General features: G+C 45.9%; 1 protein-coding gene across 1 annotated transcript in view; it reads right to left on the reverse strand.

Annotated features, from left to right (window-relative positions):
- Positions 1 to 4,001: 4,001 nt before the first annotated feature.
- ttn.1 (titin, tandem duplicate 1) overlaps positions 4,002 to 18,999 on the reverse strand; it is a 177,799-nt gene continuing 162,801 nt past the window's right edge. Inside the window, exons 177-195 of the mRNA XM_073473207.1 lie at positions 18,554 to 18,859; positions 18,150 to 18,452; positions 17,703 to 17,984; positions 16,870 to 17,463; positions 16,385 to 16,672; positions 15,926 to 16,225; positions 15,521 to 15,823; positions 15,090 to 15,392; positions 14,398 to 14,982; positions 14,004 to 14,306; positions 13,494 to 13,793; positions 12,777 to 13,352; positions 12,370 to 12,675; positions 11,574 to 12,179; positions 6,501 to 11,480; positions 5,913 to 6,394; positions 5,625 to 5,778; positions 5,039 to 5,359; positions 4,002 to 4,294 (exon numbers count right to left, since the gene is read on the reverse strand). Coding sequence (XP_073329308.1) covers positions 4,002 to 4,294; positions 5,039 to 5,359; positions 5,625 to 5,778; positions 5,913 to 6,394; positions 6,501 to 11,480; positions 11,574 to 12,179; positions 12,370 to 12,675; positions 12,777 to 13,352; positions 13,494 to 13,793; positions 14,004 to 14,306; positions 14,398 to 14,982; positions 15,090 to 15,392; positions 15,521 to 15,823; positions 15,926 to 16,225; positions 16,385 to 16,672; positions 16,870 to 17,463; positions 17,703 to 17,984; positions 18,150 to 18,452; positions 18,554 to 18,859 — 11,585 coding nt within the window. The remainder of the gene's footprint in view (positions 4,295 to 5,038; positions 5,360 to 5,624; positions 5,779 to 5,912; positions 6,395 to 6,500; positions 11,481 to 11,573; positions 12,180 to 12,369; positions 12,676 to 12,776; positions 13,353 to 13,493; positions 13,794 to 14,003; positions 14,307 to 14,397; positions 14,983 to 15,089; positions 15,393 to 15,520; positions 15,824 to 15,925; positions 16,226 to 16,384; positions 16,673 to 16,869; positions 17,464 to 17,702; positions 17,985 to 18,149; positions 18,453 to 18,553; positions 18,860 to 18,999) is intronic.

Consider the following 18,999-nt stretch of genomic DNA (forward strand, 5'->3'; position numbering starts at 1 on the left):
TGCTAGTGCTGTGGGCGCAGGCGCAGTGCTATTGCAGGCTGATGACCTTGGGGTGGATAAACCATTGTGTTTTTTTTCTAGGAAGTTCAACAGACACCAACTGAACTACTCTGTAATTGAGAAAGAAACTTTGGCATTGATTCTAGCTTTGCAGCATTTTAATGTGTATGTCAGCTCTTCACCTGTGGTGGTCTTCACAGATCATAATCCTTTAACTTTCTTGAGCTCTTTGCAGTCTCCCAATCAGAGGTTGATTCGTTGGGCTCTCTTCCTCCAGTCCTACAGCCTCGATATTCGCCATATCAAGGGACGGGACAATGTAGTGGCGGATGCGTTGTCTCGGGCCCCTTGTGAATGATTGTGTAATATGTATTCTTTTTTGGTTCTTTTGCCTTCCACTTTTGATCCCATCTTTCTTGGTCTCGCTCTCCTCTTAAATTTGCTTCAGGGATCCAGTTGCTGAGGTAGTGGGAGAACTGAAGTTTGTGAGGGACATAAGCGGTGAGGGGTTTGTTTCTATCTTGTTGTTGTTGTTGTTATTATCATTGTTGTTGTTATTATCATCGTTGTTGTTGTTGTTGTTGTTATTATTATTATTATTATTATTATTATTATTATTATTATTATTATTATTATTATCATCATCATGTTAGAAGGAATGCAGCTATTGATAAGTATAGAGCTTGGCAGTTTGGGAGCCAGGGTTCCCTTTGGGGACCCTGACTTTATGGGGGGGGGTGTGACGGCCCCAGGCCTGGGCTCTGTGTACAGTGCACTGTTGGTTTGTTTGTTTGCTTGTTTGCAGGTCCGAAGCAGTCGTGTCATTAGGTTGACAGGGAGCACCTGGCCAGCGCTCCCAGTTAGGCCTATTTAACCCCGCCTTCCCAGACGCCAGATCTCTCTGCTCTGCTCCCTCCACTCAGCACCAGACCAGCGTGCTGGTCTTGTCTTTCTTTGCATTGCCTTATTTTGCACTAACAACATGCACCACACATTGATCATAACACCCACACACTCACCTACACTCCTGATACTGACTTCCACACCCATATGGTTAAGTAATTTACTTTAATAAATTGTGGTTTGTTTGCAACTGCTTTTGTACATCTCCTCCTTTGTTGCGGCCTACGAGCTGGTCGTAACAACATTAATAATAATATTAATATTAACATTAATATTAATATTATTAATATTAATGTCCCTTTGAGATGCTGCTTCTGGTCCATATTTCTAAGTGTTGTCATCTTCATCACTGTTTCACCTTTTAACCCTGAACGTTACTTATTTTCTCATATTTGGAATATTTTTACTTTTATTTTGTGTCTCTATCAATCTGCTGCGGTAAACGCAACACACGCAGGCAGGTGTGTTCACCTGGTGTCAGGAGCTCAGGTGCACTGAAGTCCGGACAGAGATAAGCCGCTCTGCAGCAGACAGGTGAGCTCTACCACCATGCCCTGAAGTGAGGCCTGCCAACACACACGCACACACACACACACACACACACACACACACACACACACCCACCCAGTCGTGTTGTGACGGTGCCGTTGTGTTAACATTGTATTGTTGAGTTGACGTGTGTGTGACCGCTCCTCTCTGTGGCACGTGCTCCTCCTCTGCCACAGACCGGATGTGCCAAACTCGCCCTGGAGTGGTCCACCTGGTTAAGTAGAGGGGTTCCCAGAGGAGGAGACCAAGTGTGTGAGTGTGGGAGGGTTTTTTTGTTTCTGTTATATAAAAAATAAGACACATTTTAAAATGAGCTGGTCAGTAACATGTTGTGTTGCTGCTGTGATGTTTATATGAGACAACTGGTTCTGGTCTCGTGAGGTTGAGCTCACCTGTCGGAGGCAGAGGGGGACCACACCTGCTGCTGTGGGCCCATCTGAAGCCATAGCAGAGTTATTTTTCTCTTAAGTAGTTTATTTGTATTATATATATATTTTGTTTTGTCATGTTTGGGAAAATAGTTTATTTAGTGTTGTTTGTTTTTCCAAACATTCTGTGTTTCACTGTAAAATAAAACACTTGGAACCTGCGCCTCCATTTCCATGAGTCTGTCTACTGGCCAACCCTACACACACACACAGACACACTCACACACAGACACACTCACACACAGACACACTCACATACAGACACACTCACACACAGACACACACAGACACACGCTCATACACACACTCATACACACACACACAGACACACTCACACACACACAGACACACACACACACAGACACACACACACACACACACACACACACACACACACACACACACATAGACACAGCTGGTATAATGTTTACAATCTTAGTTTAACATGTCCAAATGCTAACATGCACGTTGGTAACTAAGTGTTGCTAACTTCAATCTATCAATCTAAATAGAATATTTGCATTTCCCAAAGAAAGTGCTTGTGATCTCTGCTGTTGTTTCTGCTGAGTAATGTGTACAATAATCAAAGTTCTGTAAACGGTAAACTTCTCAAAATCTTGTATTCAAAGACTTAAGTAGCTCAGTCAGTTTTGTCTGCAGCAGTCACACAATGACAGAAGGTAAGCGAGGTTTGTATGCCAACAACCTCTTACTGACTTGTTTGTCAAAAAACCTACTTGGGAGTAAACCTAATTCTTAATTTTATAGTTGATCACATGCCACAAATGGTGACAGGATGCACCGTTGTGTACTTTATCCTGTAAAAACTGATCAAAGGTTGGAAACCACTAGTGTTTTATAGTTTGATAGGTGATCACATATATACTACAGATACATGTTGTGCAGTTAAAAGTACACGTAAGATATTTCCCTCTGAATTGTAGTGAAGAAGCAGAAAGTAATAGGACATGGAAATACTCAAGTGTTTCAAAACTGCAGTTTAGTACAGTGATTAGGAAACACACCAAAGACACAATAAGGAGGACAGCTCATGTATGTAGTGCTGAAATCATGCTTTATTAAATCAGTAATGCATAAAACTCGAGGAGGATGAAATATAGTTCTACATCAACAGATCAATTAAATCAAAGTGCAGGGTAACACGTCTGCTTTTCTTTCCGCTCACAGGAGATGGAGTCACTGTGGTGAATGAAGAAGACCCTGACTACTGACAAGGTGAAATGACTAAAAGCTACAAACACTCACACTCAAACACACAAACACATTAGCTATCTGTCCTCCAAGAGACGGCGCTGCTTCTGCACAGCAGAGCCGGCATTGACTTCCTGTTTATTTATGGCCAGGAGATGTTACGTTTTAAGAAGCCAGTCGGGCCGTCCTGTGCCAGAAACAGCGCTCTTAATTAAAATGATCTAAACGCTGAGAGTGCAGGCCGCACGCACTCTGAGCAGGTCATCAAATCATGGTGGTATGACACAGTCAGTCTGAGCACAAGGCCGGTTCATGCTGCTTACATGAGGGTAATGCAAACAGCACTCAGGGTCTTACGCTCATGGTACAACTCATAGGAAACTGTAATATCTCACGCATAGACGCGTGTCCAAAACAATAACTTTGTCTTTCTGTTTGTGGTTCATAACGTCAACAGGGAGCCTCTCTACCTGTTGAGGCAATCTTAAAGACTTCAACTTATCGTTGAGGCACAGAGTTTAGTTTCTCAGTTTGACAGGGTATTCGTTTCAGGCGAAACTTTCTCCTGTAAAAACATTTGTTCTTTTGTTTCAGTTAATATTATTGTCATAAATAACAATGCATACATTTCCCATAACCGTTAAATTCGGCTATATACATTATGTACATGTCACAGAAAAGTGGTTCAAAAATCCTAAGTCATAATTGTCCAATATGGCACATTTTATAACAACTTTAGACTTTAGTCTAGTTTGGCATAAATTAATGTCAAGTTTGGTACAAAAATAGTTCATATTTACAAGAACAGAAATCCAGATCTTTATCAAGTATTAATGTTGCTAATTCACTAAATAAAAAGGTTCTGGATGAGGGAAACAGGGGAAATAAATTATTATTTTTTTCTTTTTTTTACATGGACCGAATGTGAACGTTGACAGTTGCAGTGTCGGAGCCAAACTCGTTAGACAGTCGGAGGGTGTACGCTCCGGCATCGCCCTTCTTCACTGCAGAGATCATGAGGGTGCAGAGGTCAGCAGTGTTCTCCACATGATACCGCTCATCCCCGTTGGGGAGGGTCCGACCAGAGCGGACCCACTGGATGGAAGGTACAGGATCTCCGGAGAACACCCCCGCCACAGTGAGGGACTTCCCCGCCTCAGCGCTGACGTTCTCCGGAAGAGCTTCTATCTTTGGTGGAACGCCTGTTGAAGAGAAAAACAAGGTCAGAGACGAAAGTTTTTACATCTGTGAAATGATGATCATGATATCTGATTACATTACAGTCAGAGAAATAAGCCACAGTTTTCAGGGAGATGGTTTGACATCAATGAATTCATTTTTAACATTTTTTGCCACATATTTTAAATTAATCAGCAAGACTGGTCGCTAAAGCCTTTTTTCCATTGCATGGTACAACTCGGCCCAACTCCCTTTTGTTACCCGGTACTTTTCTCAATTTCATTTTCCGCTGCTGATAGTACCCCCTAAATGTAGGCACAATCTTAGCTGACCATCATAGCAACACAGGGTTTGCTGGTGCTACACAGCTAATAAGATAGCACCTTTCACTTTGCACTCAGCACTGTTGACAAGACAGCTTGCAGTTAGAGAACATTTCAGAGTTTAACTCTGCTAGGAAGTCCTATATGAAGATATCATTTCAGTCAAATTACAACGTATTTGTGTAACTGGTTTATTTGAATTTTTTTGTTTTTTATTCCCAAATTTTACTTTCATTTATGGCTTATTTTTTTATGACTGGGATGTAATCAACAATGTGAAAGTCTCAAATGTCAACTGATGATTACATGAGAGGAACTGAGTATTGTCTTTAAACAAGCAGGATTCTCATATCACGTTCATCTTTACTCACAAAGATGCTCAGATCATTCAGGTTGAAGTGCAAGTTACAGACAGATTCAGGCAACTTGTAAAATGCATCTCACCTCTTTTAACCCCTGTCGTGAGGGCCCTCATCGAGGAGGAGGCCTCGGCATGCGAGTGAGCAGACATTTCCATCATTTGGCTGCTGGAGCTCATGGAAACCATTGACTGAGTCATCATGGCAGACATGCTAGCTGCAGACGTGCTCTCAAACGAATACTCAGCAGTAGCAGAGCGGGAGCTGCTGCTGTAACTGCTGGCCTGCAAGGAAGCTGCCTCCATACGAACAGACGAGGCAGATAAACTTTTCTGCATGCTGGCAGCAGCATCAGTAGAAGCTCTTTGCTCCACAACTATCATTTTTGCTGGTTCTTCAACAAGAGCTGTGAGAATGCAAATGATAAGCAAATGGCTCATATCACAATGTGCACAAGTACAATAGACTGTATGCATAAACTGAGTGTAAGCTGGGGTGCCCAAGTGCCTTTGATTTCCATTTAAGGGTCTGAATGTTAAAATAAGTCTAAAGATTTTTTTGGTGCAATCAAAGTCTCATTTTTCATTACAAGCTTTAGTATCCAAGCCAATTAAATACACTGAAACACAGTGTGTTTAATTGTGTTCAGTAGAAAAGCAGTGGCAACTTACTGAGGACGTGGAGGGAGGATGTTGCAGAGCACTGTCCAAATTGATTTTTGGCTTTTATCGTGTATTTCCCACTGTCTGCAACGGTGGCTTCACATATCTCCAGAGTGAATACATTCTTAGAGCGGCTCAGTCTAATGTTTGATGTAACAGATATCTGTGAAGAGAGACAGTGTTGTGTTAAGTCAGCTGCACAGGTTTCTATTTTTTAATTTAAATATATTTTGAAGGCCACTAAATCTTACATTTTGTCTCTTACAAAACAAGTAACTCCCTGAAGAAACTACTCACAATCATGTTGTCTTTCAACCACTCCACTTCAGGGGAAGGCTCTCCTGAAATTTCACATGTGAATTTGACATTTTGTCCCTCGTTCACATTCTGAGACCTGGGCTGCATCAGGAAGTAGGGTGCACCTGGGCGCTTGGTTGTGACCACGGTATCAAACTGACACCGGACCAGGCCTCGCTCTGTTTGAGCCTGACATGTGATGATCCCCTGCTCTTGCTGGCTGACCGACCGTATGGTCAGGGTCTGCTCGTTTCCAGACACTCCGTATCTGTACTGCTCTGAGTTCACCAGTTCCACCCCGTTTAGGATCCACCTGATGCCGGAGGCCGCAGGTATGTTAGCCATTAGAGTTAGAGACTGCCCCTCTGTAATGGACATCTGGCTGTGGGAGGACTTTACCTCCCTCACTGAGGACAGGACCTCCTCATGGACCATTTCCTTTTTCATGACTTCCTCAGAGATTTCAGCTTTTGTTTTGGAGCCTAAAACAGAAATAAATGCAAGATTTTGTGATAGGAAGCAAGTTTGAATGTTAGTAGCTACAGGTTAATGTAGGACAAGTGCTGTCACAGGCGGGTGTTGTCTTACCTTGAATTGGTGACATCACTCTCTTCGGTGACTTGATTGGAGAAGTCACTCGTTCCTTCTCAGATGGGGTTGGGGATTTGGGAGTAGGTGACTTTGGTGTTGGGGATTTTGGTGTTGGGGATTTTGGTGTTGGGGATTTTGGTGAGACTGGAGACTTGACTCTTTGAGGTGACTTGATTGGCTCAGGGGATTTGACTCTCTGGGGAGATTTGACTGGTTCGGGGGACTTGGCAAGTGGGGACTTGGCCTCAGGAGAGGTGACTCTGGGAGGGGCGACTACTTTCTCCTTTGTCTCAGTCTTGCGGATGGACAGAGTGAAATAGGCCTCTTGCTTGCCTTCAGAGTTTTCAACCTGCACAGTGTAGCTGCCTTCATCTGACATCTCAACAGCAGAGATCTCAAAGGTGGAGTTGTGCTGAGTAGAGACTATGTGGTGACGTGCAGAGGAACCAACAACTGCTCCTTCGTGCAGCCAGGTAACAGAAGGTGCTGGCTCGCCATCCACATCACATTCAAATCTGACGGAATCTCCCTCCTCAACGGTCAGGGACTGTGGCTTGGTCAGGATCTTGGCAGGGAATCTAGGCTTCTCCCTTGGCTTTTCAACAACAGTGGTGGATGTTTTCTCAGTTTTAGTAGCAGTTTCCTTCACTGTTGCTTTAGAGGAGACATGATACACCTCTGTCCTGGTCATCTCTGGTAGATGGGAGGAAGGAGGCTCTTCATCTTTGCGGAGTGAAGAGAAGGCAGCATATTCTTCTCCTGCTACATCCAACGTAGCATAGTCAGAAGTCTCTCCTTTGGTGTTCCTGCAGACGACACGGTAAGTGCCGGCATCTTCAGTCACACAGTTGATGATCTGGAGAGTCAGAACCCCACTGATGTTGGTTATGTGGTATTTGCTACTCTGATTAATCTCTTTTCCATTGTGGAACCACTTGACTTCAGGCTCGGGTTTGGCCTGGACATTCAGGGTGAACCTTGTGCTGGAGCCATAGGGTACGCGGTGAGATCGCATCCTGATGGTAATACGTGGGGCGTGGTCAAGGCTGAATGGCGCCTGTGTCACCACTTCAACAGTCCTTTCCACTGATCTTCTCTCTGATCTGATAGCCTGCTTTCTCTCCTCATACCTGGATGCAAAGTCAACTTTTGGGAGGGTCACTTCTGCCTTGGCAGCTTTTCCTGGGGCAGATCTCTTGGATTCAGGCATTGTGAGCTTCTTGATCGGTTTCGGAATATATTCTGATGTAAAACCTGTCAGGTGCTCAGATTCAATGCCCTCAGAGACCTTTGTAACAGTGACAGTTGTTTCCTTTTTCGAGGTTCGAGTCTTCTCTTCAAACTCAATGCGCTTGAGTTGACTCTTGTAGGAGGAGATTCTCTGAGCAGTTTTGTGTGGGCGCAGCAGCTCCTGATCTTCTCTCTCTTCATACACCCTCTGCTTCTGTCTTGGCGCTTTGTAAGTAGTTTTGTCGTGACGTTGACGGAGGTCAACAAAAGTTGGGCCAGCCTCGTATTTAGATGGAATTTTGTAGGAGTCATATCTATGGACTTCCTCTCCCTCTTCGTCATCACTGTAGACTCTTCTAGGAGATGAGGGACGCAGGGCAGACAGTTCAAAGCGAACTGGGCTGAGGCTAGGTGGAGAAGCAGAGTAGCCAAGCTCCAGCTCGTCCTCCAGACGAAGCCTCTCCTCCTCAGTTCTCTTCATTGACAGGTACTCATTCACAGGCAGCAGCAGCTCCTCATCTGACAGGTCACCCAGGGACCTCCTCCTGATCCTGTGGTAGGCCTCCATCTCAGGAGAAGGCGTGCGATGCCTTGCAGGCCTCACAGTCTCCAGGTCATCCTGAGTCATGGATGAGATGCGCCACTTAGGCTTATACTGATCCTTGATCCGGATGGGCACCTCGTAGAACTGCTCCCACCTGGAGAGACGAATGCGCTTCATTCTTTTCTGCGTGATTTTATCCATAGGCTCAGGGAACTCATACTGATCGCGCAGCTTCTTGTACCATTTCATGTCAGAGAGTGGCTGGAAATGTTTAATTTCCACGTCCTCCTCAAGAACAGCTGGGTTAATGACACGAGGAGTAGGGACGACATAGGGCATACGCAGCCTCTTCTCATCTGCCCGCTTCTTCCTCTCCTCTTTTTCTTTCTGTATCTCAGTCTCAGTCTTCTCACCCTTCTTAGTTGTCACAGCAGGTTTGAACATGGTGGCTGCCTCCCTGACAGCTTGTACGGCTGCAGGTGGTAGAGGTGCAACAACAGTGCCAGACAAAATCTGATACAGCCTCACCTTTTTGTCTAATTCCTCCTTTCCAGATAATTTTGCCTTCTCCTCTTCACTGGTCTCATAATCCTTCTTCACATGAGTGACACGCTCTACTCTTAATGTGGCCTGGCAACTGGCAGATCCAGCAGAGTTTGTTGCAGTAACTCTGTACACACCAGAGTCCTCAGGGAGCGTGTCTCTTACATGAAGGATGAAGTAATCCAGACCTTCATGGACAACCTCAATAGATGGTCCAAAGGCTAAAGGCGTGCCATCTTTCTCCCACTTCAGTGTGGGATGGCCGGATACTCTAATCTCAAAGCGCACATTCTGGCCCTCCCTGCACTCAACATTTGCGAGTAGGCGTTTGAACATGGGCCTCAAGGTAAGGTCTGCTGGTTTAGGTCGAGGAACAACGGTAAGACGAGCCTTACAGCTGTCATCGCCATACCTGTTGCGGGCCACAACACTGTATTCAGCATCATCCTCTACTTCCAGGTTGCGGATTATCAGCTGGTACAGGCCCTTGTCACTAATGAATGTGTATTTCCTGTCATCATTTCCAGGGATGAGCTTCTGTCCAGATTTGTGCCAAATTACACGAGGCTCCGGGTGAACCGTGATTGTTACACCAAAGCGTGTATCCTCACCAATGTAGGCTGTACGGTTGACCAGAGGAAGTGTGAACTCTGGTGGCTTCTGAAGCATTCTGGCAGTGTCAACTCTGCGCTTTGTTTTCTTGACCACACGGGTGGTGAAGAAGTCACGGTAAGATCTCACACTGTTGATAAACACCTCTGCATAGGCACTGTCCTCACCATACTCATTCACAATCTTGCATCTGTAAGTGCCATCATCTGCTCTTGTGACCTTGTTGATAGTGATTACAGCCAGGCCATCCTCATATTCAATTTCATACTTGTCACCAGCTTCAAGTTGCCTGACACCACAGTACCATGTCACTTCTGTAGAGCTATCATAGTTTTCAATGTTGCAGATGAATTTTACAGTGTCTCCCTCATTCACCACAGCGTGGCCAATCTGTCCTCCAACAGGACCATTTTCAAATGGAGCAATCTTCACCTTGGCGACAAAGACTCCACGCTGGGACCTAATGGAGCCACCGCTGGCCACACGGGCTGCTGACACGACGGTGTTCCACTCTTTCTTCACCATTGTCTGGTAGTATCTCTTATGCCTGCCAGTTGGGATCGCTCTAGCGCTAATTTCCTCTTCAGGCTTGCTCAGCCAAGGATGAGCCAAAGCCTCAGTGGATGTCATACGGTGCTTACGTTCCTTTGTCATTAGGCGGTCTGTAAAGTCCAGTGATTCAACACTGACCTGCTTGAAGGACTCATCATCATAGGTGTAGGCTGCATTGGAGATGTTGTCAATCATTTGTTGGTTGGTTTCTGCTGTGAATGGATTAAGTCCACTGAGGAGGACATAGGCAAGGACACCAACTGACCACATATCAGTGACACTGCTAACCATGTCACACTGATGGATCTCAGGGGCAGCGTACTCTGCAGTGGTATACTGGATCTTGATTTGTTCTCCAGGAGTTAGGTGTCTGGACTGGCCCAACTCAATAATCTTGACATTAGAACTGGTTCTAGTTGTGTACACGATGTTCTCAGGTCTGATATCAAAGTGTCCATAGCTCTCACCATGCAGGAACTCAAGAGCTGAGCAGATCTGCCTGATGTAGTTGACAATCTCGCGCTCATTAAGCTCAAATTCAGCTGTGTTGAGGCGCTCAAAGATGTCAGCACCAGAAATGAAGTCATAGATCATCACCAGCTCCTCAGGACTTTCGAAAGACTCTTGGAGGAGAAGGAAGTTGGTGTGTTTGGCCAGATTCAGTGTTGCAATTTCCTTCTTAACTATTGCTTGATCAGCGCCTCTCACTTTGACAAACTTAGCCATGTATGTCTTCTCAGAGCTGGTGTCAACACAGCGATGGACAATGCCGAACTGACCTCTACTCAATTCCTCTGCAATGGCATATTTGTTATGCAGATTCTTGGCTTCAGAGTGTTGAGCCTTGCCCCTGGGTACACGTCCAGTATCATCAACCTCCCTGTCATAGAGCAGAACTCTTGATTTGTCCTCCTTGGTCATGACAGGTCCGCTGGTCTCAGATGGAGCACTCTGTCCAAACTTGTTCTCAGCGATGACTCTGAACTGATAGCCAGTTCCTCCAAACAGATTGATAACAGTGTAGTGTGTGTCACGGGACTGGGCAACACGCTGCCACCTTTCAGCAGTGGTGGGGCACTTCTCAATGATGTAGCTGATGACCCTGCTGCCGCCATCATTTGCTGGGGCCACCCAGTTCAGTGTGACTGAGTCTCTGGAGATATCACTTGCTTTGACACCACGTGGAGGATCAGGCACGTCAGCTACATCCAGCTCAACTGTCTGCTGGTCAATACCAAATCTGTTCTTGGCACAGACAATGTAGAAACCAGCATCCTTCTTCTCCACTCCATTGGGGAATACCAAAGAAGTGAAAGATCTGGTGACGATGACCTGGTAGTGGCCATTACTGTCGATGAGATCTTGTCCCTTCTGCCATGTGATGACAGGATCTGGTTTGCCACCGAAAGGAATCTTGATATTGACCACTTCTCCACGCAGGGCAGGGATGGCTTCCTTGTCCTTCAGGTTCTTCGGCAGGTGGATCTTGGCAGGGACTGGAAATAAAAGACAGAAGATATGTTTTATTTGAATTTAAGAAATAGTTTAATGTGTTAATATTGCAAGAAAACAGTGGTCTGTAAGCTTACTTTCAACATCCAGAGAGACCGTAGCACAGATGGAGCCTCCCTGGTTGGTAGCCCTGATCTGGTACACAGTGGAATCTTCATCATCAGCCTCTGTGATGACCAGCTGGTGGTAACCTCCCTTAAATTCCTGGATCTTGATCTTCTTTCCGTCAGACTGAATTTCCTTTCCTCGTCTGAACCATTTAATCACTGGCTTGGGCTGTCCTGTGATCTTGCAGACAAGGGTTGCATTGCTCTTGTACTTGACACTCATGTTCCTCAGCTCTTCCTTGAAGGCAGGAGCACGGATCTCAGTGGCTACGGCTGGAACAATGGGAGCAGTTTCCTCGCTATAGTCACTCTGTCCTCCGAGGTTCTCGCACTTCACTCGGAAGATGTACTCAATGCCCTCAGTCAGACGCTTCACAGAGAAGACGGTCTGTTTGATCTCGTCTGTGGTCACCAGAGTCCAATCACTCCATTCCTTCTTGTCCTTCTTGTGCTTCTGCTCAAGGCAATAGCTCTTGATTTTGGAGCCGCCATCGCTGAGTGGAGGCTTCCAGGAAACCACACAGGAGTCCTTGGTGATTCCAGAAACAACTGGCGACAGAGGTGGTGATGGTTTCTCTGTGGACAGGCATATATAAATCAGAAAGCATTGTTAGATCTTTTGCACAGTGAACCTGCGTATCAATTTATATGTTAATAAATCAATTTATATGTAAATTGATATGGTGTATTGTAGTTCTTTGCTTACATTGTTAGACATTACTTTATAGAGTACTTGAAACATAAATTGATATTTGATTAAATTTACCCAGTTGGCTCTTGATAAGGATTGGTGAAGTGAGCTCCAGTGGTTCGCTGTTGCCATAGCGATTCTGAGCATAGACACGGAAGAAGTATCCGGCGCTGTCAATTAGGTTGGGCACACGGCAAGATGTGCCATTGATGGATGATGACACCAGTTCCCACTCAGTGCCCTCCTTGTCCTCACGCTTCTCCACGATGTAGTTGGTGATCATGCAGCCTCCGTCGTCCTTGGGAGCTTTCCAGCTGATGATGACAGAGTTCTTCAGGAGGGCATCCAGCACAATGGGACCCTGAGGCATGTCAGGTTTGTCTGTAAATGGAGACATTAGGTGTTGATTATAAATCTAAGAATGTCACCTTTGAAAAAACAGACTTTGGTTCACTCGCTGCAGTAAATTTACATGAACATACCATAAATTTCAACATTGAATGCCTTGTCAGCCCTGCCGAAGTGGTTGTGCAGTCTGATCCTGTATTTGCCTCCATGGACTCTGCGTTTTACATTCTTGATGATCAGATGTGTGTAGTGCTCAGTGGTCTCAATGCTGATGTCCTCTGTGTTCTCCAGGGTCTTTGCTCCATGCAGCCACATGATCTTGGGCTCAGGACGGCCAATATAGACGGCATGGATGCGCAGAGTGGTTCCCAGACCGGCATAGTATGTTTCCTTCAGTGGGTAGTCAGGATGGAAGGATGCAGCTGCCTCCAACACCAGGACACCTGTGGTTTCAGCTTCTCCGGCATCGTTGATGCCCTTGCAGGTGTACTCTCCCTCATCTTCCTGCTGGTCAGTCATGATGGACAGGGAGTTGTTGCGGCCATCCGAGCTCATCTCATACTTGCGGGACTCAACAACCTCCTTTCCGGCATGATACCACTTAATGTCAGGGACAGGTCTGCCAATAATCTGGCATTTCATGACAGCAGGCTGGCCAAGCTTGGCAGTTACTTCATCCATTTCCTTTCTCAGGCTTGGTTTACTTTCAACTGTATGGACAAATTAAGGGGGTACATTTAGGAGGCATAAATGGTTTACGTTTTGTAATGTCTCATAGTGAAGTCAAAATGGGCAGGCAAGTTAAATAAATGTCTACAAAGAATTTACACAGTACATTTCACTGGACTCACCACTCAGTTTGGTCTTTATGCATGTGGCAGTCCTGCGAGGTCTACTCATTCCTGTTTCATTCTCAGCAAAGACTCTAAACTCGTACTCTGTGGCCTCAGCCAGTCCAGGCATGGTTAACTCTTTTTCCTTCTGCCTTTGCTTGTTGCACTTCTTCCAGGTACTCTCGATGGACTTCCTGTACTCCACCCAGTAGCCCAGGACCTCTTTTCCACCATCACACTCTGGAGCTTGCCAGCGGATGGTGATGAAGTTGTTTGACACATTTACTGTGTCGATCTCGCCTGGTTGACTTGGCTTGTCTGTGAAGGCAGACACAAAAATCTAGTTATTTTAACAAGTTATTTAACAGTTGTTTTTTGGACTTGAAAATATCCACTGCATCATCACTGCTTCTTTAACCGTCACTGATCTGTGAGGTTTGACTCTTGTCCATCAAAATTCCATCGACTATAACAATAACAGTGCTATTGATTATCAGTAATTACATAATATTAGGAAAGGACACTCACCGAATGGATCTTTGCATGTGACTGGGTCGGACACAAGACCAGCCTCGCTCTCACCAATGTTGTTGACAGCAACAATGCGGAACTGGTACTCTGCGTCAGGGGTGAGTCCAGGCAGAGTAAACATGGTGGAGGTGATCTTGGTCTCGTGGCGGGACCACGTCTCAGTGGACACCAGCTTGTACTCAATAAAGTAGCCGGTGATGGCAGAACCACCATCGTCCTTTGGTCTGGACCACGCCAATGCCACAGAGCTCTTTGTGACATCCATGATCTCTGGTGGGGTGCTTGAAGGTTCGGGGGGACCTGGTTTGTAAAACAGATTGTATTTTTAAGCATTACTCATACTTTTCAAAGAGATTTAGAATAGGACTTGTAGAAGAAAAGGAATACTTACAGAGAGGAGTCATTGGCACCAGTGGCTGCTCTGACTTCAGAGAAGAGCTGATACCAAAGGAGTTTTCAGCAGTGACCTTAAAGTGGTACTCTGTTCCCTCCCTTAGACCCTTGACAACCAAGTGAGTGTCAGTCACTCTAGAGTCAATGGTGTACCAGGCATTTCTGGCTGCCTCGCGTCTCTCTACAATGTAACCCAGGATCTCTGAGCCACCATCCTCTGTGGGCGCCTTCCAGGACACCTTGACAGAGTTGGCCTGGATCTCCTCAAAGACCAAGGGTCCCTCTGGAGCACTTGGGCGGCCGATGACCTTCACCTTGATTTGGGCCTTTTTCTTGCCAACCTTATTTTCCAGCAGGAGGTCGTACACGCCAGAGTCACTTCTCTCAGCTTCCTTGATCACCAGCTCGCTGGCGTCCTCATTGGAGGCAATCATGGCCTTATTGGAGACTCCACCACCATCCTTCAACCACTTGCAGGTTGGTTGTGGTTTACCCTTGATGGGTACAGAGAGTCTAACCACTCCTCCCTGGCGGACCACGTACACGTCTTTGTATTTGAGCTCCAGGTCATAGTTAGGAGATTCTGGAGAACAATAATAGTTACAAAAGTCAGAATTATAATATATTGGTTCTTAACACATACAAATGATCTCAGTGCAATCTTAGTTAATGTAACCTCTGTGTCCTTACCAAGCATCTCAGTTACAGTGACTGTTCCAGGCACTTCAGCAGGCTCTCCAGAGCCGCCGGCATTGCAGGCCATCACACGGAATTTGAACTCCTCTCCTTGTGGCATCTTGGTCAGCGTGTACTCACAGATTAGAGATGGAGTGGTGTTGCACTTGATCCAGGCCATGGTGTCCACCTTCTGCATCTCAATTAGGTAACCGTCCACCCTTGCGTCTCCCTCATCATCAGGAGGACTCCAAGCAAGTGACACAGAGGATTTGGTGGTATCAATGATCCTTGGGTTCTGAGGACAGCCTGGTGGATCTGAATGGAGAAGAGAATCATGTCAGTATTACTCATCGCTGCTTCAAAAGATGTAATGAGTCTGTACTATCTCTTGTAATACTTTCAGTGCCACCAAGTTCAGTTCAGTTCAGTTCTTGTTCTCTTACCAATGGGATCTGTTGCCACTGCTGGTTTAGATAGCAGACTTGGTTTGCTTTGTCCTCTGGCATTGATGGCAGTGATTCTGTGCTCATACTCAAGGCCCTCAATCAGCTCTGTCGACCTGTATCTGGTCATGGTAATGGGGTTCTTGTTGGCACGCACCCATCTATCAGACCTGACTTCTTTGCGCTCAATAATGTATCCAGAAACCTCAAGGCCGCCGTCTTCATCTGGCGGGTTCCAGGCCACGGTCATGCCGTCACGAGAAACATCAAAGATGGTTGGACGACCAGGTGGTCCAGGCACATCTGTGGAGAAGGCAAAACACATGAATATACTTCTGTCAACATAGTTCTGTTTGTGAAGTAAGGTCCGCTTAATGTTTAATATTAAAAAGCTGGAAAACTTACTTTTCAAGCTCCTGCACATAACGACCTCAGACTGCAGGAAGTCTCCAGTGCCAAAGCGATTTATGGAAGCTACACGGAAGACATACTCATCTCCCTCAATTAAGTTCTCAAACTTGAATGTTGGTCGGCTAACGGAGTCACAGACAGGCACCCAGCCAGGTCTGTGGGCATCGCGCTGCTCCACCGCATAGCCACTAATGGGAGCTCCACCATCTCTGACTGGAGGATCCCAGCTGCAGGTGACGGTGGTGGCATCAATCTCATCAAGCCTGATGGGTCCCTTTGGTTCATCAGGTTTAGCTGGTAAAAGGGCATAACAAAAGTAATTGATTCCAGCCAACTTGATTGGCTTGTATACTTTGATTCCCTGCAATATTGGTAATCTAGAAATTAATCAAATTTTGTTTATTGACAAGCGTAAGCAAAAAATAATGAATCATAGCAGAGATGGTTTCTTACAGAGGATGATGACCTTGATGACCTCGGTGATAACACCAACAACATTCTTCACCTCCAGGGTGTAGTCACCAGTGTCGTCGATGGTGGTGTTAGACATGGTCAATTTTGAGAACTTGCCGGTGCTCTTGACCTTGACACGGTCTGTGATTTTTATCTTGTTATCATGGAAGTACCAGGAGCAGACGGGAGGAGGCCTGCCAATAATGGGCAGATCCAGCTCCAGAGTCTTGCCAGCCAGGACATTGACGACCTTCTGAGGGATACTGGAGAAGTCTACCACAGGCATTACTGGAAAGGAAAAAGAAAGACACAAAAATCTTAGAACTACTGATTGCGAACTGAACTGTGATGTTATACTTAGTGGTACTGCAGGGCAGAAAATCTTCAACATATACGGATCTTGATTTCCTTATTGTCAAAACAACTTACATGCTTTCATCTAAAACATTTTGAAAACATGTTTGACTGCAGATTGGGTTTGTTACCTCTCTGCTCCTGTACAGTGATGGCTGTATGAAGCTCTTTGGGCTCACTGGCTCCTCTGCTGTTGACTGCTCTGATTCTGAACAAGTACTGCTCGCCCTCATTCAGCTTCTCCATGGTGTACTCGAAGTCTGTGGTCTTAAGTGTGGCCACCTTCATCCATTTGTCTGTGCCAAATCTGCAGGCTTCAATGACGTAGGCTGTCAGTCTGCTGCCACCATCATGTTCTGGCTTCTCCCACCCCAGGATGACTGTGCTCTTGGTGACGTCGATCACCTCCAGCTTGTGTGGTGGCAGAGGCACGTCACAAACCAGGATGACATCGGGAGTCTCGCAGGGCTCACCAATACCATAGATGTTCTCAGGGAGGACCCGGAAGTAGTACAGCATACCCTCCATCAGGCCATCAATCTTGTAGGATGTCTTACTGCACTTCGAGGTGACAGTCTTGTAGGCTCTCATGGAGGCTTCACGCCTCTCTATGATGTAGTTGTTGACAGGAGCACCGCCATCCACAGCTGAGGCTTCCCAAGAGATTGTAACAGACTCCTTGGTCAGCTCTTTGATCTTTATTGGTCCGGGTGGTCCAGGAGTATCTGACAATGGAAATTCCTTTTATTAAAATATCACTTTTCCAAAAGCTACTGTTTTACATAAAAATCATGGAAAAATAAATCAACTGAGTTTTTCAAGTTGAGCAGTCTTTTTTATGCCATGCAGCACTCGAACCCAAACCCTGGGCGGCTGCAGCGAGGACAGGGCCTCTGTACATGGCACGCCTGCTCTACCGACTGAGCTAGTGGACGCCCCTCAATTCTCATTTTTGTGAACTTACCATAGACCTTGACCAGAATGTTGACTTCCTGTTTCCCGGCAGAGTTCTCAGCCACCAATGTGTATTTGCCAGCATCGTAGCGGTGGACCTTGTCGATGATGAGTGTGGTAGACTTGTTAGTGACTTCAATGAATCCTCTGTTCTGGAGGTCAACTCCAGGCTTACTCCAAGTGAGGGCAGGAACGGGACGACCGGTGACCTTTATGAACATGCGGAGGGAACCACCAGCACGCAGGCAGATGGTCTTCTTCAGGTCATCGTGAAGCTCGAAGTCAGGAGTTTCTGTGTGAGCATAGGGAGAGTTAATATAATATATCATACGTAGCTTTTTGCTGTAAAGCAATAGAAAAGGGAAAATTCTCTAATATCTCCTATTTTTCTGATAAATGAAAACCTCCACTCAGTTGCTGTATTTGCAATCACTGAATGCTTTTCAAGATTACTTACCAATTCTCTCCACTGGCTCAGTCTCAGCACATGGTTCACTGAAGTCTCCTGTACCATTGACATTGATGCCAGCCACTCTGAAGCAGTACTTCTTGCCTGCAGAAAGTCCGGTCACAATGTACTCTGCACCACGCAGGGTCTTTTCATGGGCCTTCTTCCATTCCTCTGCTCCAGCCTCCTGCATCTCTAGGATGTAGCCGATCACATCAGCTCCTCCATCCTCCACGGGGCGGGACCAGGCTAGGCTGATGCTGTCAGCGTGGGTGTCAGTGATACGAGGAATAGAGGGAGGAGCAGGTGTGCCTGAGAGGAGAGGATACCAGAATGAAGATCTATAGATATGTAAAGGCTTTACTGTCGAATCTTTAGTTTGGCATTTAGACTTGATCAAAAACCAGACTTACATGTTGGCACCCTGCAGACAACATACAGAGAAACCTCGCTTGCTTCACTCTCTCCCGCCTTGTTTATGGCTGTCACTCTGAACTGGTAGATGTTGCCTTCAGTCAAACCAGACACCTTCAGCATGGTGTCCAGGTGAGCTCCATCCCTGTTCACCTTCACCCAGCGGGCACTCTTTCTCTCACGCCTCTCCACCAGGTAATGGATCAACGGGCTACCGCCATCACTCTCTGGCTTCAGCCACTCAATGGTGGCAAAGTCCTTTCCTGATGCCAGGATCTCTGGAGCACCAGGAGGAGTGGGCACAGCTGGAGGATAGAAAGGTAATTCAGTGATCAAGTTTAAGATGATTTAATTTGTTGTCTTATTTTTAAATCCTGATTTTTTTCTGTTTTTCTGATGGCTCTCAGATCGATTTGATAAGTTTGGAATATTATGCTTCTAAACC

The sequence above is a fragment of the Pagrus major genome, chromosome 9 (assembly GCF_040436345.1).
Source record: "Pagrus major chromosome 9, Pma_NU_1.0".
Lineage (NCBI taxonomy): Eukaryota > Metazoa > Chordata > Actinopteri > Spariformes > Sparidae > Pagrus > Pagrus major.